This window comes from Nycticebus coucang, chromosome 16, assembly GCF_027406575.1.
Source record: "Nycticebus coucang isolate mNycCou1 chromosome 16, mNycCou1.pri, whole genome shotgun sequence".
Taxonomy (NCBI): Eukaryota; Metazoa; Chordata; class Mammalia; order Primates; family Lorisidae; genus Nycticebus; species Nycticebus coucang.
In genome coordinates this window covers 89,919,760-89,942,604 of record NC_069795.1, presented here as the reverse complement: position 1 = coordinate 89,942,604, position 22,845 = coordinate 89,919,760, and the positions used below count along the sequence as shown (strand labels likewise).

Genomic DNA, 22,845 nt, shown 5'->3' with positions numbered 1-22,845 from the left:
GGCTTAGGTGATTCTCTTGCCTCAGCCTCCCCAGTAGCTGTGCCCGCACAACACCTGGCTATTTTTTGTTGTTGTTATTGTTGAAGTTTGGCCAGGGCTGGGTTTCAACCCGCCACCCTCGGTATATGGGGCTGGCGCCCTGCTCACTGAGCCACAGGTGCTGCAGGGAAGAGTGGTCTTTTCAACAAATGGTGCTGGACCTATTGGATATCCATAGGTAAGAAGAAAAAGGTAAAAGAACCTTGATCTAAGCCTTCTTACATTATACAAAATTTATTTCAGGCCAGGTGTTGTGGCTCACATCTGTAATCCTAACACTTTGGGAGGTTGAGGAGGGAGGATTTCTTGAACCAGGAGTTTGAGCAACATAGAGAGATCTTGTCTATATAAGAAATAGAAAAATTAGCTGAATGTGTGCTTGTGTTCCCAGCTAACTGGGAGTCTTAGGCAGGAAAATCACTTGAGCCAAGGAATTTGAGGTTACAGCAAGCTGTGATTGGGCCACTGCATTCTAGCCCAGGCAAAAAACGAGATCTTGTCTCAGAAAAAAAAAAAAAATTATTTCAATGGCATGATCATAGCTTGCTGCAGCCTCAAACTCCTGGGCTCAAGCAATCCTCCTACTTTAGCCTCTGAAATAGCTGGGACTACAGGCACACACCACCATATCCATTTGATAAAAGATTTAAATGTAAAAGTATAAAACTTTTAGAAGCTAGGCTCGGCGCCTGAGGCTCAGCGGCTATGGCGCCAGCCACAAATACCAGGGCTGATGGGTTCAAACCCAGCCTCGGCCTGCCAAACAACAATAATAACAACTCCAAAAAAAAAAAAAAATAGCTGGGGCTCGGAGCCTGTGGCTCAAGCGGCTAAGGCACCAGCCACATGCACCTGAGCTGGCGGTTCAAATCCAGCCAGCCTGGCCCGCCAAACAACAATGATGGCTGCAACCAAAAAATAGCTGGGCATTGTGGCAGGCATCTGTAGTCCCAGCTACTTGGGAGGCTGAAGCAGGAGAATCGCTTGAGCCCAAGAGTTTGAGGTTGCTGTGAGCTGTGACGCCACAGCACTCTACCAAGGGCTACATAATGAGACTCTGTCTCAAAAACAAACAAACAAACAAACTTTTAGAAGCTAACATGGAAGAATATCTTTGGGAGCTAGGGCTTGATAAAGAGTAGTTAGATATGAGATGATCTATAAAAGGAAAAAAACAATCAAGTGAAGTTTTAATTTGTGTTGGTAAGGATGTAGAGAAATTGGAACCTTTATACACAGCTGGTGGCAATGTACGATGGTTCAGCCAGTGTAGAAAACCTCAGAAAGTTAATACAATTACCCTATGACCTGGCAATTCTATACTTAAAAGAATTGAAAATAGGGCGGCGCCTGTGGCTCAGTGCATAGGGCACCGGCCCCATATACCGAGGGTGGCGGGTTCTAACCTGGCCCTGGCCAAATTGCAACAAAAAAATAGCCGGGCACTGTGGCGGGCACCTGTAGTCCCAGCTACTCGAGAGGCAGAGGCAGGAGAATCGCCTAAGCCCAGGAGTTGGAGGTTGCTGTGAGCTGTGATGCTATGGCACTCTACCGAGGACAAGAAAGTGAGACTCTATCTCTTAAAAAAAAATAAAAATAAAAAAGAATTTAAAATAGGTGTTCAAACAAAAACTTATACAAAATGTTCATGGAAGTACTATTCACCATGACTAAAAAGTGGAAAAAAACCAAATGTCCATCATGGATGAATGGATAAACAAATGTAGTGGATCCAAACAATGGAATATTATTCAGTCATATAAAGGAATAAAGTACTGATTCATACTACAACATGGATGAACCTTGAAAACATTGTTCAGTGAAAGAAGCCAGACACAAAAGGCCACATATTACATAATTCCATTTACACAAAACATCCAGAATAGGCAAATCCATAGAGACAGAGCATATTAGTGGTTTTTAGGGATTGGGAGGAGGGAGGAATGGGACGCAACTGCTTAATGGACAAAGAGTTTCCTCTTAGGGTGGGTGATGAAAATGTTCGGAACTAGGTGGCAGTGAATGCTTGCACAATATTGTGAATGTGCTAAATATCACTAATAATAAATTTTATGTTATATATATTTTACCATGATCAATAATGGTGAATTTTGGGCAGTGCCTGTGGTTCAGAGGGTAGGGTGCCGGCCCATATGCTGAGGCTGGAGGGTTCGAACCCGGCCTGGACCAGCTAAACAACAATGACAACTGCAACAAAAAAATAGCCAGGTGTTGTGGCGGGCGCCTGTAGTCCTAGCTACTTGGGAGGCGGAGGTAGGAGAATCGCCTAAGCCCAGGAGTTGGAGGTTGCTGTGCTTTGTGACGCCACAGCACTCACTCTACTGAGGGCAATAAAGTGAGACTCTGTCTCTTAAAAAAAAAAAAAGGTGAATTTTACTGTATGCAAATTATAGCTCAATAAAACTGACGTAAAATATTATTTGGGTCATTAATGGATGCTAAAAAATGTGAGTACAATTTTGATGAGGATCAAGATAGTTACATAGACTCAAACTATCTCCCTACAAAGGGACTGATCTAATTACAAAAAGAAAAATAGTAGTGGCTCGTGCCTGTAATCCTAGCACTCTGGGAAGCTGAGGCAGGTGGATTGCTTGAGTTCAGAAATCTGAGATCAGCCTGAGTAAGAGGGAGACCTCATCTCTACTAAAAGTAGAAAAAACTAGCTGGGTATTGTGGTAGGTGCCTATAGTCCCAGCTACTTAGGAGGATCGCTTGAACCCAAGAGTTTGATGTAGCTGTGAGCTATGATGGATGCCACGGCACTCTACCTAGGGTGACAAAGTGAAAGCTTATCTCAAAAAAAAAGAAAGAAAGAAAAGAAAAAGAAAAAGAATAACAGAAAAGAAACACACTGGGCCTTAAATGGAGCACTTTCAGAGGCCAAAGTGGGATGATCACTTGAGGCAGAGTTTGGGACCAGCCTGAACAACATAGTGAGACCACGCCTGTCTCTACAAAAATACAAAACTTATGTGGGTGCAGTGGCAAACACGTATAGTCTCAGCTACTTGGAAAGCTGAGGCAGGTGGATCACTTGATCTGCCTCACTCCTAGATCACAGGAGTTTGAGGCAGTAGTGAGCTATGATGATGCACTCTCGTCTGGGCAACAGAGTGAGACACACACACACCCCAAAGTGTTTATGGGTAAAGAGGCAGGATGGGTACAGCCTGTTTTCAAATGATATGTAGAAAGATGCTATTCTTACAACTTTTGTATATGTTTTGAAATTATTTCCAAATAAGAAGTTTAAAAATTAATTGTATATAGCCGGGCGTTGTGGCAGGCACCTGTAGTCCCAGCTACTTGGGAAGCTGAGGCAAGAGAATCACTTAAGCCCAGGAGTTGGAGGTTGCTGTGAGCTGTGTGAGGCCACGGCACTCTACCGAGGGCCATAAAGTGAGACTCTGTCTCTACAAAAAAAAAAAAAAAATTAATTGTATAATTGACATCTTTCATGAGAGGAGGGACCTACTGCTCACTGTCTTGCTATCTGCTACAGCTCCGGTATAGCACATAGTAGGCTCCTACAAGAAATATGTGTATTTATTGAGTGAGTGAATAAATGAATGAACCAAACTGTCTTCAAATTTGGGCTTCAGATAGGGGCTGAGGTTTGGGAAGTCAAGCTTTAGAGAGGTAAGAGGCAGAACTCTTTTCTTTTTCCAGGTCAAATTCTTCTGGAGCACTAATTTCAGATTAGATGCTTCTGAAATTTAGGGAAACAAGAGCATGGTGTCTCCAAGGGCATGGTGGCAGCCCTTGAGCAGAGAAGACAAATGGGCTGTACTTTTGCAACAAGACACCCTGGCTGCATGTCATTTTCTTTTTGTGTGTGTGTGTGTGTGTGTGTTTTTTTTGGCCGGGGCTAGGTTTGAACCCGCCACCTCCAGCATATGGGACTGGCGCCCTACTCCTTGAGCCACAGGCGCCGCCCCGCATGTCATTTTCTAAGGCTGTTTTCCTCAGGTTAGGGGTAACCCTAGTCCTACTTGTGCCCATATCACCACCACCTTTGGTAAAGGTTCATTAATATTGCCTAGCCCCAGCCTGGCCAGTTATCCTGAAGGGCAAGTTCAAATTCTCTCTTGGACCAGATGAGAGAAAAGCAGCACCCCACAGGCCAGTCTGGTGGTGGCTGAAGTGAGCAGATGACCTGGACATGGACCTTAGAAACCACAATACAAGTATGTGTATATAATATTTGTCAATTAAAATTATTTTTTTTCTAGCACTCTGGGAGGCTGAGGCAAGTGGATTGCCTGACCTCAAGGGTTCAAGACAGCCTGAGCAAGAGCTAGACCCCGTCTCTAAAAACAGCAGGGTGTTGTGGGTGTCCCTGTAGTCCCAGCTACTTGGGAGGTTGAGTCAAGAGAATCACTTGAGCCCAAGAGTAGTTTGAGATTGCTGTGGGTTAAGGTGCCACAGCACTTTACTAAGGGCGACAAAGTGAGACTGTCTCGAAAAAAAAAAATTTTTTTTTTTTACATTTTAAAGAAAGCTGTATTATCTATAGTAGTAGTTTAAAACAAGGGTTCTGAGGTCAGACCATCTGAGTTCAACATCCTGAATCTACCACTTTACTAGCTTGTGATGAGCAAGTCACTTAACACTCTGGGCTTTGGTTTTCTCTTCTACAAGATAATGAGCAGGGCCTGTCTCTTAGGGCAGTTTTTATTATTAAGTGTGGTGATCCATGCTTGACACAGTGCCTGGCCCATAGTAAGTGCTGGGCAAATATTAACTAAAAGAAAAAACAAATATTGTGCATACCTATTTATACTTCCTTAGATCCTCTGGCTCTCACTGAGATTGGTTCTTGTTATGTTGCCCAGGCTTGTCCTGAACTCCTTCCACCTTGGGTCTCCCAAAGTGCTGGGATCACAGGAATGAGCCACTGTGCCCAGCTACTCTCACTTTATTTATTTATTTATTTAGGCAGAGCCTCAAGATGTCACCCTGGGTAGAGTGCCGTGGCATCATAGCTCACAGCAACCTCCAACTCCTGGGCTCAAGCGATTCTCTTGCCTCAGCCTCCCAACTAGCTGGGACTACAGGTGCCCGCCATAATGCCCAGCTATTTTTTTTGGTTGTCGTTATCATTGTTGTTTGGCAGGCCGGGGCTGGATTTGAACCCGCCAGCTCTGGTGTATGTGGCTGGTGCTTTAGCTGCTTGAGCTACCGGCGCCAAGCCTCACCTTATTTATTTATGTATTTATTTATTTAGAGACAGAGTCTCACTATGTAGCCCTGGGTACAGTGCTATGGCATCACAGCTCACAGCAATCTCCACTCTTGGGCTTAAGCCATTCTTTTGCCTCAGCCTCCCAAGTAGCTGGGACTATAGGCGCCCACCACAATGCCCAGATATTTTTTGGTTGCAGTTGTCATTGTTGTTTGGCAGGCCCAGGCTGGATTCGAACCTGCCAGCTGCAGTGTATGTGGCTGGCGCCCTAGCCTCTGAGCTATAGGTGCCAAGCTACTCTTACCTTTTGACAAGCTGATTTCTCTGCCTGAAACACCTTCTCCTTCACAGCTTAACTCCCATTTAGGACTCAGCTTAAACACTCTCCCCAGGTTAGGTGACCTTCCTAAAAGCTCCCTGTTAAAAGCTTTTATACCATCCATTACTGTTTAGGAACACAGCACTTATCTCTTTCTCCTGTAACTGCGTATCTGTCTGTCCTTTTCCCTCAAGTGTGAGCCTCTTTTTGGCACAGGCTACCTCTTTTCAGCTCTATATCCCCACCCTCTTCTCCGTGTTTGGCAAATAGCAGACCACCTAAGCCCCAAGCCATCCCTCAGCCTTGTCTCAGATTTCTTCCACCTTCTGGAACCTGGCTTCTGGGCTCTTCAGGGCTAAGCTGTCCCCTCCTGCCCTTGGCTGTCAGGCTGCCTGCCATCCCACCACCAGAATGCCTTCCCACTGCTCTTCAGAGGCCCTTTGTTCTTCAGAGACTCACCCCACCCCAGTTGCCAGGCAGCCAGGACTGGCTGCCCTCATCCTGCCGGCTGCTGTACACCTCTTGTGGTGCTAAGGCAGCCTTCCTGGCAGGCCTCTGGTCCAGCTTCCCAGTAAAGTTTGGCTCTGCCAATGTGTGTGTCTGGTCTCTGCTAGGAACACTATCTTCCTGGGAGATTATCTTACTTTCAAGCTCTCCTCAGGACCAAAGATAAGAACCTCTTTGCATTTCCAAGTGTCTCGGGCCTCCTAATAAAGGTTCCTGAGGGCCAAATGTAGCTCTTGGTTCATTTGCAGACAGGGCAGAGCACAGGCCACTGTGAGGAGGTGGCTAGGGCAACCTGAACACCTGGAGGGACCACCACCTCACCCACTATTTCTCCCCAGGCCTGTAAGAAGGACCCTCATTCCAAATGAAGTCAAGAGTTGTCTTAGCAGAGGAAATGGAGAGGTCAAAGGAACCATGACCCAGATGGTGTGGAAACAACAGGGCTGAGATCCGGCTAGACCTCTCTGTGAGCTAGAGAGGTGTGACTGTGTCTGTGCTTCCTTTCCTGTCCTTCTGCATTTCCACCCATGGTTTGACCAAGGGAGAGGGTTGGGACTGAGGGCTCTGATGTTCAAGGAGGCACTTGATGACGGTGACTGGAATCAGAAGGATAGAGTTAATGGGGACATGTGAGAACCCTGGGTTTGGATTGAAAGCCAATTTCCTACTGGCTGCCCCTCACCCGTGGCTGTCAAGCTCTCTTTGCAGAATCCAAGTGTGACATGGACAAGAAAGCTTATATGGGTGACCCACATACATGGTCACCTCCCCTCACTTCCCGGGGACTCCCAGACTGTCCTTCAGAGCTCCTGGGAGACATTATACAGACTTCCTAACCTTTTGCAGCATAACACTGCAAGAACATGAAAAATCTGCCAATAATAAGGGACCTATTTTTCTGAGCAGGGATGTTTTCTCCTGAGGTGCTGCAGTGGTGTGTGTGTGTGTGTGTGTGGTGTATGGGGGTGGTCACTGCTATGACAGGGGCAGTCTGAAACTCTGTGAAGACGCTTCAGGCTGGAAGGCATCATTCCCCAGGCCCCCAGGCAACTGAAGGGACCAGGCGGTTCTGGCCTGAGTGAGCCATCCTGCACACCCTAGCACCCCCAGCAAAAGTGGGGAGATGCCACTGCAGTCAGGATGGCAAGTTGGCAGTTTCCGAGTGTGGTGCGCAGGAGTTGCTGCAGTGATGGGGAATCCTCGTTTGGTACTGGGAGTGGATGCACAAACTAAAGGTACCTGCAGGGATGAGAGAGCTTTTCTGCAGTAATGAAGGATTACTTTGCAAAAAAAAGGGGACTGACTTCTTAAGGGAAAAGTCCTATGTTGAGGGGGCGCTGGGGTTCACTGCAGTGAGGAGGGAGAGTCACAGCAGGGCTGGTAAGCCTACCCAGGGAGAGGGATGAGCTCGGCTGAGTATAGCGATAACGGGATAGCTGGGATCGCTGCGGGGGTGGGCATGGTGGGGAGAGGTTGCTGACTGGGTGACTCTGCTGCACGTGCAGAACCCCTCATTTCCTGAAGAATAGAAAGGGCGGGCCCTCAGCAGTCTTGGTCCCGCACTGCTGGAAGACAGAGTGACCCCGGTGGGGACGCGGTCCCTGCACTGCGGTGCCCTGTCTGGCTCCAGCAGCCGTGGCTGGCGCGGAGGCGGTCCCTCTCCCGCAGGAGGGGGAAGCGTCAGCCCAGCCGCAGCGGCGGGCGGGGCTCAAGCGGGCAGGAGGGGCGGCTTCTTGCAGCCAGGGCGGGACCACCCGAGCGCAGGCCGGCGCCCCTGCGGGACTCAGCCGCCGCCGCTGGAGTCGGGAGCTGGGGCCCCGCGGGTGCCGGCCCAGCGCAGCCCAAGGCGCAGAGGCGGCACCGCCCATCCCGGTCGCGTTGAGGAGCCCAGCACTCTGCGGAGGACGCGAGGGTGAGCCTGAGGTTGAGGCTTCCCCAAGACCCCAAGGATGACCCCAAGACCCAGCTCGCAGCATCCCCTTGTGGGGTTGAGGGGGGCGGGCAGCCGCGACTGCAGTCGTCCGCTACTTCCAGATCAGCTTTGCTAGGGTGGGGAAATGTGCCCTGGACGCATCCCATGGACTCCCCTACCCGACACCTCTCCGGGTCGTGCCACCGTAAGACCCTTCTCTTTCAGCTTCCCTTCTTATTTTTTCCATCCCAACCCCCTCCTCTCCCGCCCGCGCTGGAGTCAGACGAGGCACCAAAGACAGACTGCGGCCCTGTCGGCTCCCCATCGCACCCCGCCCCTGCTGTCCCTTGCGGGGCTGGGGGCGCCAGGAGGATACTGGCCCTTTATTTTTTTATTTTTTGTAGAGACAGAGTCTCACTTTATGGCCCTCAGTAGAGTGCCGTGGCCTCACACAGCTCACAGCAACCTCCAACTCCTGGGCTTAAGCGATTCTCTGCCTCAGCCTCCCGAGTAGCTGGGACTACAGGCGCCCACCACAACGCCCGGCTATTTGATACTGGCCCTTTAAACCTTTGCTCCCCACCCAGAGCATCTTCCATTTCTCCACCCGCGCTCCTTCCGACAGCTGGCAGCCACAGGGAGCCCCGGGGGGCCGCAGGTACTGAGGTGGAGGTGAGGCCGGGGAGCGAGTGACAGAACAGCTGTGACCGTCCGCCCCAACCCCCCAGAGAGCGGGCAGCAGGACTGCTGGGCGCCCGGAGAGCCAGTTAATCATTAACCCTCCGCTCCCCGGGTCTCGGCGCTGCCAGGAGCTGCGCTCCACCCGGCTTCCCAGGTAACCAGCGAGGATGCCATCTCTCCACCCCCGCCCGCCTTTTCTTATCTGCCCCCGCCACCTATCGGGCTGGCCGGCGCCGCCGGCTCAGCCGCGCGCCCCCTGCGGGCTAGGTCCCGGGGCCCAAGTTAGACTCTCGCCCGCTTCCGGACCGCGGATCGGGGGGCGCCCCGGACTCAACCTGCGCACCCGCCCCCTAGGCCGGCCTCGCGGCACCATGCCCGGCCTGTACTGCCCGTCCAGCTGGACGCCGCTGCCCCTCACGGACTCCTGGGTCCGGGCCTGCGCCAACGGACCGTGCCTCAGCCTGCGGGCCCGGCTTACCTACCACAATCCGCAGCCGCAGCCGGTGGACGGTGAGGCGGGGCGGACGCCGGGTGGTGGGAAGCGGGCTCTGGGCGAGGTCCGACGCCGCCTCCTGCCCGCCCCTCTCCGCAGGCGTGTTCGTGTACCCGCTGGCCGAGGCCGAGGTGGTGTCTGGCTTCGAGGCCGAGGCGGCCGGACAGCGCGTCTCCTTCCAGCTGCAGAGCCGGCGCCGCTCGCTTGCTGCTTGCTGCCGAGCGTTGGGCCCCGAGCTGGGGGCCGCCACGCCCCGCCGCTGCGCGCAGGGTGAGTCCTGTGCCCGCACTGCGCCTCGGAAATCCAGCCCGAGCTCAGGTTCCCGCACCCGCTCTGCGTCCCACCCTGTGTACCCCCCTTTCACCTTCCTGCAGGCGCTGATTTTTTCATTCATTGATTCATCCCTTTATTCAACAGGCATGGACTGGGCACCTGACCTGTGCCAGGTGCTGGGAGAATATGGCCCAGGCCTGGCCCAAGGTTCACAGCCAGGGAGATAGACAAAGTAGGCAGCATGGAGCTTGCTGGGGTACCCCTGGCCCTTCCTGCAAGGGAGTCATAGATTCCCCAGGGTACTGCAAAAGGAGTACTCTCCCTAGGGCCCCCCCTCCAGCCCCTTGTCTATTAGGCTACACACCTCCTAAGCCGTGTGCATGGATCCTGGATCAAGTAGGAACCCCTTTGTCCAGTAGCCAAGGCCCTCACTCCTCATTCTCACCCCATTTCATTTCTCTGTCCTCTCCCCACAAGCAGGTACCACAACCACTGGCCACACTGACAGTCCTCTTACACTTCCTGCTTTCTCTTCCCATCTTCTAGTGAGCAAATTTGCACTTATCCTTTATATCCACTCAAAAGTCGCTCTTTGGGAAACCCTCCCTGAGTCCCTCACAAACAGTTAGTGCCCTGGTTCCTTGCCCCTAGCCTTTTGTGCCACCTCATTTCAACACTTAGTAGGGGGAGTAATCCTCACAGGTTTATAAGCCTGTCTTCCCCTCTGGAGCATTGGTTCCTGAGCTTAGGACTGGGGTTTTTGGTCATCTCCAAGTCCCAGCATCTCACACAGAGCACGGCACAAAGGGGCCCACTGAGTGCTGGGAGGAGGGGATGGAAACCCAGGCCTGTGTGGGTACTGTGGCTTTCACTTCATTCTTTCTATTTTTTCACTCATGCATTCATTTGATTCCTGCCATGGGATTTGCCATCTGGGTAAAAAGAAGGATAGGATCCAGTGGTGCTGAGAGAGGCCAGAGTGAGCTCTGGGGTAGGCCTGGGGAATGTTCCAGAAGGAGGCAGAGTGAGGGAAGGACTTGGGTAAGTTGAGAGTAGGGGAAATGGTATGAACAAAGGTTTGGAGTAGGTTATATGGGGTAAGGGTAATAAATATTTCATGTTTACAGTGATTTACAGTTTACAGTCACTGGTATCCCCTCATTTGAATCCTGAGTGGTATGTAATGCAAGCATTGCTCCCTTTCTCCCTTTTATGGGAGATGAAAATAATAGCAACTGTCACTTATATGTTCAATGCTTTGTATACATTATCTCATTTGTTCCTCACCTCTCACTTTCTTGCCCTTGGTAGAGTGCGGTGGCATCACAGCTCACAGCAACCTCCAGCTTTTAGGCTTAGGCAGTTCCCTTGCCTTAGCCTCCTGACTAGCTGAGACTCCAGGTGCCTGCCATAATTTTTTTTTTTTTTGTGAGAGAGAGCGTCTCACTCTGTCACCTTGAGTAGAGTGCTGTGACATCATAGCTCACAGCAACCTCAAACTTCTAGGCTCAAGTGATCCTCTTGCCTCAGCCTCCTGAGTAGCTGAGACTACAGGTACCCGCCACAACACCTGGCTAGTTTTTCTGTTTCTAGTAGAGACGGGGTCTCAAGGAATCCACCTCCTCAGCCTCCCAGAGTGCTAGAATTATAAGTGTGAGCCACCTCACTTGGCCTCACTACAGTCTTTGAGATATAGTTATCATGATTCCCATTTGATGGATGAAGAAACTGAGGCTCCTCAGAACAAGTTACCAAAGGACATATTAGAAATCATAGAACTGGCTCAGTGCCTGTGGCTCAAGCGGCTAAGGCACCAGCCACATTCACCTGAGCTGGCGGGTTTGAATCCAGCCTGGGCCCACCAAACAACAATGACGGCTGCAACCAAAAAAATAGCTGGGCGTGGTGGCGGGCGCCTGTGGTCCCAGCTACTTGGGAGGCTGAGGCAAGAGAATCGCTTAAGCCCAGGAGTTGGAAGTTGCTGTGAGCTGTGATGCCACAGCACTCTACCCAGGGCGACAGCTTGAGGCTCTGTCTCAAAAAAAAAAAAAAGTCATAGAACTGATACTCAAACCTGCTGCTATGCTCTCTCTGCTCTATCAGCTGGCTGAGATGAAAGCCCCTTTCTTCCTCCTTAGCTTCCTTTCCATCTTTTCCCCCCATTCATTTATTCAGCAAAAGATCAAGTGATTATTGTGGGGAAGTGAAGTAAAGTAGGCCTCTAAAGGTGGGCTGGAGCCAGAAAAACACACCTGATCATTATTCCTTTAGCAGCAGTGGTAACTGCCACAGCTCTGCCAGTCCCCCAAATAAACCTACAGTCTAAATAAAATGGTGTGCAGGTATGCAAATGTAGCATGTCCTCTAGCCTGCTTCCAAGCAGATTACTGCCTCTAAGCTCCTTTCAGGTAGAAAATTCTGGAACCAACCTAGTGGGCAGTGGAGAGCCTCATTAGGACCTAATGGCTCATGAGCAGGAGATTTATGAGTAGAGTAGGTCTCAGGCCACAGGGAGATGTCTGTCCACTAGGATCGATGCCCAAGGGTTGAAAGGGAAGAGGTAGGCAGGAGAAGAGGGGCACAGGCAATGGTCTGGGCCTGTGGGGTGGACATGCTTCCTTCTTCCCAGCACTCCATTAGCAAGGACATCACTCTTCCCTTGCCTGCTGACAGTCAGATCCTTCCACATCAACCTGCCTCTCCTACCATCATTTATCTCATGCCTCCATCCTGCATCACTGACGCCTTGCCCAGTGTCCCATCAGTCATGCAAATCCCCCTTACCCAGGCTCCCTGACTCAGTGCCTGCTCCCCTCTTTCTTCCCCCACTGCCTCTGCTTCCAGCCCCCCTCTGACCCCTCTTCTTACTCATCATAGGTCATCTTGTCTTGGATCTGGCCCAGGCCCAGTCCACACTGGTGCTGCCCACAGGCCTTATCGCTGCTTCTGGCACCATGACAGTGACCCTGCGCAGCAGCCGGGAGCTGCCCTCAAGGCCTGATGGGGTGCTGCATGTTGCCCTGCCCACTGTGGTCACCCCACTGGCCCCACCAGGCCCGCCAGGGTCCCTCAGGCCTCCGGGGCTCTGTGACGACAGGTTGGGCCTATGGTGATTCTCTTCGTCCCTCCCTCGGCTTCTCTGGGTCTAGTGCGGGTGAGGGGGCTTTGGCAGGGTACCCCAGGGGACGGGCAGGGTGAGGAAGGGCTGAGCCAGTAAGCCAGAGGGGCTAGGGTCCTTCATAGTGGCCCAGTGACCCTCCTCATGCTCCCTTCCAGCCCCACCAGCTGCTTTGGGGTAGGCAGCCCTCAGGAGGAAGGGCTGGCCTGGGAGGAGATGGCTGCCCCTCAGGACGTGTTCTCAGGCTCTGCCCGCTGCCCTGCCCCATATACCTTCTCCTTCGAGATGCTGGTGACTGGGCCATGCCTGCTGGCAGGTGGGTGCATCTAGCCTGGCCTGACCTCTTTTCAGATGCCCTCCCCTCCCAGCATAGCTGACTATGAAATAATTCCAGACTCAGGGATGGGAGGAACATAGGATAAAAGTCAGGGACCTAAACCTTAGCAACTTTCAGGATAATGGTGGGAGCATCCTCTGGCTGCTTCTACTCAGCACACCCCCCATTTTATCTAGGTAATTTATTTATATCCTACCCCACCCACCAATGGGAGGACAGATCAAATGACAAAGTAGATTCTCCTCGTGCAAGAGGTGGTAAAGGATGCTAATTGTTGGTATATAACTCTTTGACCAGCCAGGATCAGAGCTGGAAATCCATTTCCCAGCCCATGAAAGCAGGAAAATCCTTCCTTGTCCATCTGACCCTATAGAGCAGGCTCTCAGAGCTGAGCTTCCCAGAGCCATTATGATGTCCATGCTGTAGGTACTGGCTTGAAGTGATGGTTGCATCACCCTTTCCTGCTTCTATGTCCCTCAGGCCTGGAGAGCCCCTCTCATGCCCTGCGGGCAGATGCCCCCCCTCATGCCAGCTCTGCTGCCACCATCTGTGTCACACTGGCAGAGGGCCATCGCTGTGACCGAGCCTTGGAGATCCTGCTGCATCCCAGTGGTGAGTGACCAGGATATATAGAAGGCCTACATATAGGCCGACTCAGGCCTATTTCTGAACAACCTAGGCAGCGTCTTGCAAGTACAGATGTCTGAGCCCCAGACCAAGGTGTTGAGTCATTTGTGAGGATGGGGCCCATGCAGGGAGGCTGGACCTGCAGGCTCCTTCCAGGACGGTGGGACTGGGAAATTGGGGTCCAGTGGTAGGAACTTCCCTGACAGAGTTGTGTCATCTCCTCTCAGAGCCCCATCTGCCACACCTGATGCTGGAGGCAGGCAGCCTATGCTCCTCAGAATATGAGGCCCAGGTGAGGGCCCGCCGTGATTTCCAGAGGCTGCAGCAAAGGGACAGTGATGGGGACCGGCAGGTATGGCTGCATGGGCTCCTGCCTGGTCCCTGACCTCATTGCTGTTTACATTTGTGCATGAGGACAGGTGAGTGGAGTCACGTTGGGTTGGGGATGGGCCTTTACAGAGGGCCATTCTCTCTGGGATGTGTCCCGGGAGGATGGAAGCTAGGTCTGACATAGGCAGAGAATAGCCACCTGTCTCTGCCCCTGCCTTTACTCAGATAAATACAAAAAGATGCCCTCTGGATGGGTCAGATAGAAAAAGGTGCCAGGAGAGGTGGCACCTGTAGCTCAGTGGGTAGGGCGCCGGCCATATATACCAGGGCTGGCAAGTTCGAACCCAGCCTGGGCCGGCTAAAACAACAATGACAACTGCAACAACAACAACAAAAATAGCTGGGCATTGTGGTGGGCACCTGTAGTCCCAGCTACTTGGGAGGCTGAGGCAAGAGAATTGCTTAACTCCAAGAGTTTGAGGTTGTTGTGAGCCTTGACGCCACGGCACTCTATCCAGAGACTCTGCCTCAAAAAAAGGAAAAAAAAAAGGTGCCAGGGCCAGGTCCTACTGGACACTGGGTCAAAGTAGCACTAAGCCTTGCCCAGGTTGACTCAGGGCCTCCATGCTCAGATGTGGTTCCTGAAGCGACGCTTCCACAAGGACATCCTGCTGAACCCTGTGCTGGTGCTGAGCTTCTGCCCGGACCTGAGCTCCAAGCCTGGATACCTGAGCACAGCGACTCGGGAGCTCCTCTTCCTGCTGGATGGCAGCAGTGCAGCACACAAGGCCTGTGGGGTCAGGGCAAGCCTAGGTGTTGGGTGGGACAGCGTGTCAGAGGTGGCTACCAACGTCATCTTCCAAAAAGGAACCAGACAGCAACTCCTCAGGGGGATTCCCTTATGTCCCAACCCCCAATAAAAACATACACACCCCCATGTCTCTCTCACATTCATACATCTCTCCCCGATGCAAAAAGCCTCTCTCAAACAGTAGGGCACACTCAGAGAGATGCGAGTTTCACATATACCTCTAGAGTCTTTACAAAAGGTCTCCCACATACATTCAGGTCTCACTTGTACAGCAGAGTCTTTCTCACACATACCGGGCCTCTCCCAGATTACCTCATCTAGCCCCCTGTTCTAATCCTGGAGAGGGTGAGCAGTGCTGCTGTCCCTTGCTCTCTATTAGCACCTGTGGGGCCTACCTCACACTGCCCTCTTTGCCTTCCCCAGGATGCCATTGTTTTAGCTGTGAAGTCTCTCCCGCCTCAGACGCTCATCAACCTGGCCACTTTTGGGATATCAGTGCAACCGCTCTTCCCAGAGAGCCGGTCTTGCAGTGATGTGAGTATGGTCTGGGGGCTTGGGGCCACATGGAGATGTTTTAGCCCAGCATGGCACAGCCCATGGCTTCTTTCTCCAGGACACTGTGCAGCTGATCTGTGACAGCATTGAGACCCTGCAGGCTGCAAGTGGTCCCCCAGATGTGCTGGCTGTGCTAGAGTGGGCCATGGGGCAGCCCCAGCAAAGAGCGCACCCTCGGCAGCTGTTCCTGCTCACTTCTGCCTCACCCAAGGCCACCACTATTCACCGAACTCTGGAGCTCATGAGGTGGCACAGAGGTGCAGCCAGGTATGGGATGGGCAGAGCCAGGAGCCTAAGATTGAGCCCTGCCAAGGGACTCCTGAACGTAACACCTGCTTCCCTTCCCTTATTAGGTGTTTCTCCTTTGGCCTGGGGCCTGCCTGCCACCAGCTGCTCCAGGGTCTATCAGTCCTTAGCAGGGGCCAGGCCTACTTCCTGAGGCCTGGGGAGAGGCTGCAGCCCATGGTGAGCTTGAGCCTGGACCCTATTCCCTATACTTGGAAATCCTCCTCCCAAGTTACACTTCACATCTGAAACAGAACCAGGAAAGGCATTGGGTCCCCTGGATCATCAGCTCTGCAATCTGTCCTCTCCCCGATATGCCAGGCAGGGGCAGAACTATTGGTCCTACTGCGGGGTGCTGTGGGAAGCCAAAGCTTCCAGGCCACCCTCCAAATCATAGTTTCAGTCTGGTCCTGGAAGTGAGCCTCATGCTCACAGTCCTGGCCCTTCCAGATTGCAAAGCTCAGGCCAGGAGACGGACCAAGACCTGAGAACTGAGCCCACAGTCCCCTTGCTTGTTCCTATCCCATTTCTTCTCCTGCCCCTGTTCTTCACCTGACCATGTTCTTCATTAGCCTGGGCCTGAGCACATGGCACTGGGGAAGAGCAGCCTTCCGGCTCCGGCTGTGTTCCATCTCTTTCTCTTCCTATCTTCCCTCTGACCACTCCCCACAGCTGGTGCAGGCTTTGAGGAAGGCACTAGAGCCCGCTTTGAGTGACATCTCTGTGGACTGGTTTGTGCCTGATGCTGTGGAGGCGTTGCTGACCCCACGGGAAATCCCAGCACTCTACCCTGGGGACCAGCTGCTGGGTTACTGCTCACTCTTCAGGGTGGATGGCTTCCGGCCCCGCCCACCAGGGGTAGGCCAGAGCTGGGCGTGTTGGTGGGCCTGGGATGGTGGAAGTCCCTGCATCTCTCCCAAACCCTCCCATTCCCTCTTCCTCTCTCTGTTGAACTCCCCTATGATCTATCTCCTGGGGCTCCACTGAGATCACACTAGGCCCCCAAGATGACTGCATCCTGTCCCCTTCATGGGCTCTTTCACTGACTTGTCCTGTAAAGCACTGTCATAGAAAACAGCAGTAGGCTAGGCATGGTGGCTCACACCTGTAATCCTAGCACTCTGGGAGGCCAAGGTGAGTGGATTGCCTGAGCTCACAGGTTCGAGACCAGCCTGAGCCAGAACAAGACCTTGTCTGTAAAAAATAGCCGGGCGTTGTGGCATGTGCCTGTGGTCCTAGCTACTTGGAAGGCTGAGGCAAGAGAATTGCTTTAGCTCAAGAGTTTGAGGTTGCTGTGAGCTACGACGTGATGGCACTCTACTGAGGGTGACATAGTGAGACTCTGTCTCAAAAAAGAAAAAAAGAAAGAGCACCAGCATTTGCTGTTGCTGGCTACCTCACGCAGTACCCTGCGGAAATCACCATGTGGCATACTTCCTGTAACTGTGTGAGGAGCGTAACATAGGTGGTAGATACAATCCCAAATCCCAAATCTGCCACTTACTAGCCATTTGATTTGATCGAGTCATTTAACCTCTCTGAACCACTTCTCTGTGTGTAAATGATGTTTGTATGTGTTGCTATAATTAGAGGTCATAACAAGTGTCCTGCTAACAGTGCTGTTAGCAGGACACTTGACACAGAATACAAGTTTGAGAAATGGTAGTTATTATTATTTTTTTTAATGAAAAGCTCTATCTTTCTAGATGAGCTAAGCATGCTTTCCCTTTTTTGATCATGAAAGCTATCTAATAGACTGTTTGTCTTCTGCCTGGCTGCCAGGAAGCTCAGGGACAAACTTCAAGCTCAGCTCCACAGCAAGTCTATTAACCCTTATGGTTGACCTGTTTGCTTCCTGCTTTTTTTAGTACTGGTCTTTTATTTCTGGTTTGTTAGCTTTATTGCCTCTTCACAGGAAGAACCATCTTAAAATCCTGTTTGGAAAGAGGTAGTATATAACTACAATCAGTTTTTTTCACAATGATATTCTTTCTAGGGCCAAGAGCCTGGCTGGCAGAGCTTGGGTGGGTCTGTTTTCCCATCCCCAGAAGAAATGCCATCTGCTGCCAGCCCTGGCACAGAGCCCACTGGCACCTCAGAGCCACCGGGAACAGGCACTGTGTCAGCAGAGCTGTCTAGCCCATGGGCTGCCGGGGACTCAGAGCGAAGTGAGTGCCCAAGTGTATCTGTGTTAGGGGAGTGGGGAGTGGGAAGGGTTACGATTGGGGTCCATTCTATTGCCTCCCAGCAGGTTCTGATGCTCTGACAGACCCAGTCACAGATCCTGGACCCAACCCCTCCTCTGACACAGCTATATGGCGCCGCATCTTCCAGTCCTCATACATACGGGAGCAGTATGTGCTCACCCATTGCTCTGCCAGCCCTGAGCCGGGCCCGGGCTCCACAGGCAGCAGTGAGTCCCCAGGCTCCCAGGGCCCTGGCTCCCCCAAGGGTAGTGCTCCCCTGGATCCACCTTCTCAGCAGGGCTGCCGCAGCCTGGCCTATGGAGAACATGCAGGCTCCCGCTCCTGCCCCCTACCTGCACCTCCACCAGCTCCATTCAAGGTGAGAATCAGCCCGCATTCATTCACCATGTATCTAGTAAATATTTATTTACTGTGTGCTATATGCCAGACATTGTGCCAAGTTTACTATTAAGCCTAGCTAGAGAGATAAACCAATAATGGGTAAACCAATAATGATAATACCAAGTAACAACCAGTGATGAGCACAGGTTATTATGTGGGCTCAGAGTCAGCATGACTGACTCTGTCTGGGGCAGTCAGGAGAGAAACAGCCACGTCTAGAAGTAGAAGTTAGCCAGGCAAAGAAGGAAGAAGACACAAACAAAAAAACAGATAAGCAACAACCTCAAGTGAGAAATAGGGAGTGGAGTGAGATGACACTGGGAAGGGAACCAGAACCGGAGATCCCTGTAGGCCATGAGGAGCTTGGCCTTCCTAAGAATGGTAAGCAGCTACCCAGGGTTTGAGATAAGGGGCATATAGCCAGCTGTGTATGTATGATGGCCAGGTGTTCTGCATTGACCAGCTGCCCTCCCCCCCCATCTCAAATGCAGGCAGGGGCTTTGAGTACTGAGGTGCTGGGACGTCGGCGCAGGGTGGCTCTGGCTGGTCGAAGCCTCTCCTCCCCTCCAGGCCGGGCAAACCCAGTCCCTGGCCGACCACGGCAGCCATCTCTCGGTGCAGCACCAGATGGGCCAGGCCCTGAGGCAAGCCAACAATTGGGACAGGGACTGGATGACTCAGGTAAGGGTTGAATGGGGAGCTGGTTTCCCTGATACCAAGGAGGCCTTGGGGAGGTGAAGCCCAGAGTACTACACCCTGGGTAGCTGCTTACCACCCTTAGGAAGGCCAAGTTCCTCATGGCCTACAGGGATCTCCGATCCTGGTTCCATTCCCAGTGTCATCTCACTCCACTCCCTATTTCTCACTTGAGGTTGTTGCTTATCTATTTTTTTTATGCCCCTTCCTTATTCTCCCTCTAGGAAATCTGCTCTCCCCAGCCCCCCTAGACTGGGACATGTTGATGGAGCCACCCTTCTTGTTCACGGCTGCGCCCCCCAATGGGGAATCAGCCCCTCCTGCAGTGCCACTGCTGCCCCAGGCTCCACGCTGCCATGTGGTGATCCGGGCTCTGTATGGGGAGCAGCCTATGTGCTGGGAAGTGGGTGTTGGTCTGGAGACACTGTGGGGGCCTGGGGATACCTCACAGCCTTCGTCATCTCCTGTAAGAGAAGCTGCTTGGGACCAAGCACTCCACCGACTGACAGCAGCCTCTGTGGTCCGGGACAATGAGAAGCTGGCTCTCCGAGGAGGGGCTGAGACCACAGTTGACCGGGGTGAGTTGCTGGCGGGCCCAGTCAGGGCCCAAGGCACAAATAGGCAGAAAGTAGCCAAAGGTGTGGGTCAGTGTGCTTGATCACTATACATCAAAGGATCTGAAGTGGTTCGTTACACTGACAAGATAAAAACTTAAGGAAGGCAGGGTGGCGCCTGTGGTTCAGTGGGTATGGTGCCCGTTCCATATACTGAGGGTGGCGTGTTCAAACCTGGCCCCGGCCAAACTGCAACAACAAGAAATAGCAGGGTGTTGTGGCAGCTGCCTGTAGTCCCAGCTGCTCGGGAGGCTGAGGCAAGAGAATCACCTAAGCCCAGGAGTTGGAGGTTACTGTGAGCTGTGATGCCACAGCACTCTACTGAGGATGATAAAGTGAGACTATCTCTAAAAAACTTAAAGCAATGGGGAAAAAGTGAAAGTAAAAGGGAGCTGACAATGTTATATTAAAGATGCTCACCACAAGTTTATGTACTCTTGCAAGCATGAAACCCAAAGCTAACAAGCATCTCAGCAGTCAGCACAGAGGGAAATGTGATCTTATAATGATTCACAGTGCCCTTAATATAAAAACAAATCTTTGTCATTCAAAAAAAGATTATTAAAATTAAATTAGGGGGCTTGGCGCCTGTAGCTCAGCAGCTAGGGTGAGGGCCACATACACCAGGACTGGCAGGTTGAATCTGGCCTGGGCCTGCCAAACAACAATGACAATTACAACAACAAAATAGCCGGGCACTGTGGCAGGTGCCTGTAGTCCTAGCTACTTGGGAGGCTGAGGCAAGAGAATCACTTAAGCCCAGGAGTTTGAGGTTGCTGTGAGCTGTGACACTATGGCACTCTACCCAGGGCGACAGCTTGAGACTCTGCCTCAAAAAAAAAAAAAAAAAACTAGGGGCCAGGTGCCGTGGCTCATACCTGTAATCCTAGCACTCCGGGAGGCCAAAGCAGGTGGATCACTTGAGGTCAGGAGTTCAAGACCAGCCTGAACAAGAGTGAGACCCTGTTTCTACTGAAAATAGAGAAAAAAAACTTGCTGGGTGGCTCGGTGCCCGTAGCACGGTGGTTACGGCGCCAGCCACATACACCCAAGTTGGCGAGTTTGAACCTGGCCCTGGACCTGGCACTCCCCCTACCCCCTGAACCCAGCCCGGGCCAGCTAACCAACGATGACAACTGCAACAAAAAATAGCTGGGCATTGTGGTGGGCGTCTGTAGTCCCAGCTACCTGGGAGGCTGAGGCAGGAGAATCACTTGAGCCCAAGAGTTTGAGGTTGTTGTGAGCTGTGACGCACTCTACTGAAGGCAACATAGTGAGACTGTCTCAAAAGAAAAAAAACTTGCTGGGCATGGTGGTGCATGCCTGTACTCCCAGCTACTTGGAAGGCTGAGGCAAGAAGATTGCTAAGCCTAGGAGTTTGACGTTGCTGTGAGCTATGATGATGCCATAGCATTCTAGTCTGGGCAATGGAGCGTGACTCTGTCTCAAAAAAAAAGAAATACTAAGTTAGTTTAAAATTGCAGTTCCTCAGTTGCACTAGCCACTCTTGAAATACTCAATAGTCACATGTGACTAGCACCTCCATCCTTGAAAACAAGTTTGAAAAAGGTGCTAGTCAAAGCTTCCTCTGGGTGGTATCCAGTGTTGAATTTCTGAGTGCTGGGGTCCCTTGCCCTACTATGGATTGAAGGTTCAGCCTGATCATTTCTTGTCAAAGTTGGAAGCCTGAGTTGGTTCTGGGCAAGAGTGAGACCCTGTCACTCTACTCTGTCGAAAAGTAGACAGAGGGAAAAGCTGTGGGGAACACCATGGATTTTTTTCTGAGTCTCTCTGTAGAGGGTGGGTGGTGAGACTTCAGCATGCTGCTGCTTGGTTTCACAGGCCATGCCCGGAGGTGCTGGCTTCGAGCCCTTCAGACAAGCAAGGTTAGCTTTGCCCCATCCTGTTTCACCTGCCCTGTAGCTGTGGATGCTACCACTAGGGAGGTCCTGCCTGGGGCCCTGCAGGTTCGGAGCTCAGGTATGACCCTCCTCTGGTGACCTCTCAAGCACAGCTCTCACCTCACTGGCCACCCTCTTAGACAAACCTGACCCCATCCCCTGTGCCCCTACAGAGCTAGCTGAGCCCCCAGGCACCCTGCCTGCCTCTCAGAGCCATCTAGATTCAGCTTCTCTGCCCACACTTGTCCATTCTAATGGTAATACTCAAATGGGGGGAAAGGGTCGGAGCAACTGGGCTTAGAGACCACCTGCTGGCACTGACTAGCTCCCCTGCAGAACTTCAAGGAGGCTGTCCCACAGGCGCCTGGTGCTCGGACCAAAATGGCAATTCCAAGACTGCTTTGGAGGACTCTGTAATCCCCATAGGAGGTCCTCACCGCCCACCCCGACAGCCTCCCTCTAGGCTCAGTCTGGGCCGCCATCACAGACTCTGCAGCCCCAACCCAGGCCAGGCCAGTGACAACAACAGTGAAGGAAGTGACCACGACTACCTGCCCTTGGTGAGGACTCGGGAGGTGGAGGGTGGCATCATCAGGCCTGGGCGCTGTCTCAGCTCGCTTCTCCCCCCACCTCCTCTCTCCTCAGGTGCGGCTGCAGGAGGCACCAGGCTCCTTCCGCTTGGATGCGACCTTCTGCGCAGCTGTGCACATCCCACAGGAGCGCCTGTGCCGCGCCTCACCCTTTGCCGTGCACCGTGCCAGCCTCAGCCCCACCTCAGCCTCATCTCCGTGGGCACTTTTGGGCCCTGGCGTTGGCCAGGGTGACAGTGCCACAGCCTCCTGCAGCCCCTCTCCCAGCTCGGGCTCCGAGGGTCCAGGCCAGGTGGACAGTGGGCGGGGCTCAGACACAGAGGCCTCAGAAGGGGCAGAAGGGCTGAGTGGTACTGACCTGCGAGGCCGGTCCTGGGCCACGGCTGTGGCACTAGCCTGGCTGGAGCACCGCTGTGCTGCCGCCTTTGGCGAGTGGGAACTGACTGCAGCAAAGGCTGATTGCTGGCTGCAGGCCCAGCACCTTCCCGATGGCCTTGACCTAGCCGCCCTCAAGGCCGCAGCGCGGGGGCTCTTTCTGTTGCTGCGCCACTGGGACCAGAACCTGCAGCTCCACCTGCTGTGCTACAGTCCAGCAAACGTGTGAGGGGTTCCTTTGCTGCTCCAGCTGGTTCCCCCGTATACTCAAGTCACTGCCGCCCAGGGCCGGCCTCTCAGGTGCTGGGAAGGGGTAGGCTGGTGTCAGCCTGTCCCCACTGCTTCTTACTTCCTTCCCAGAACCCTCTCACCCCTACAAGAAGTGCCTGCCTGTGCTCTCTCCCACTCTCCCCACACTTCCTACGCCGTGCCTCCCTAAGCTGCTCCTCCTACTCCACCAGGCCCCCTTCTCCTCCATCCTCTGAGCTTCATGCAGCACAGTGGAAGGGGAGAGAGCCACAGCCCCCAATCCTATGCAATAAAGTGCCTCTAAGGACTACTTGAGTGACTCATCTACCCCCCATA

At 52.6% G+C, this 22,845-nt stretch overlaps 1 protein-coding gene across 8 annotated transcripts; it reads left to right on the top strand.

The window, feature by feature from the left end:
* Positions 1-7,868: 7,868 nt before the first annotated feature.
* Positions 7,869-22,825, top strand: VWA5B2 (von Willebrand factor A domain containing 5B2). Of its 8 annotated transcripts, none has more exons than XM_053564296.1 (21): positions 7,880-7,986; positions 8,574-8,821; positions 9,022-9,177; positions 9,260-9,430; positions 12,311-12,542; positions 12,710-12,867; positions 13,369-13,500; positions 13,743-13,867; positions 14,478-14,642; positions 15,080-15,190; positions 15,270-15,478; positions 15,565-15,676; positions 16,169-16,354; positions 17,493-17,664; positions 17,745-18,061; positions 18,576-18,765; positions 19,005-19,358; positions 21,237-21,374; positions 21,469-21,552; positions 21,632-21,855; positions 21,941-22,825. In XM_053564296.1, the coding sequence occupies exons 3-21, from the start codon at positions 9,039-9,041 to the stop codon at positions 22,487-22,489; spliced, it is 3,768 nt and encodes a 1,255-aa protein (XP_053420271.1). In that variant the 5' UTR covers positions 7,880-7,986; positions 8,574-8,821; positions 9,022-9,038; the 3' UTR covers positions 22,490-22,825. The 8 variants fall into 8 exon arrangements, with proteins under 8 accessions (XP_053420273.1, XP_053420271.1, XP_053420272.1 ...); XM_053564297.1 differs by having other exon boundaries at positions 7,884-7,986; positions 8,612-8,821; XM_053564298.1 differs by lacking the exon at positions 8,574-8,821 and having other exon boundaries at positions 7,869-7,986.
* Positions 22,826-22,845: the final 20 nt, after the last annotated feature.

What these genes read in the sequence shown, in the direction of transcription:
- VWA5B2 (XM_053564298.1), top strand. Translation starts at nt 9,039, where the DNA reads ATGCCCGGCCTGTACTGCCCGTCCAGCTGGACGCCGCTGCCCCTCACG. An exon ending in GACGACAGGTTGGGCCTATG is followed by an intron (nt 12,543 to 12,709) that starts GTGATTCTCTTC and finishes GCTCCCTTCCAG; the next exon opens with CCCCACCAGCTGCTTTGGGG. An exon ending in AGAGCCGGTCTTGCAGTGAT is followed by an intron (nt 15,191 to 15,269) that starts GTGAGTATGGTC and finishes TTCTTTCTCCAG; the next exon opens with GACACTGTGCAGCTGATCTG.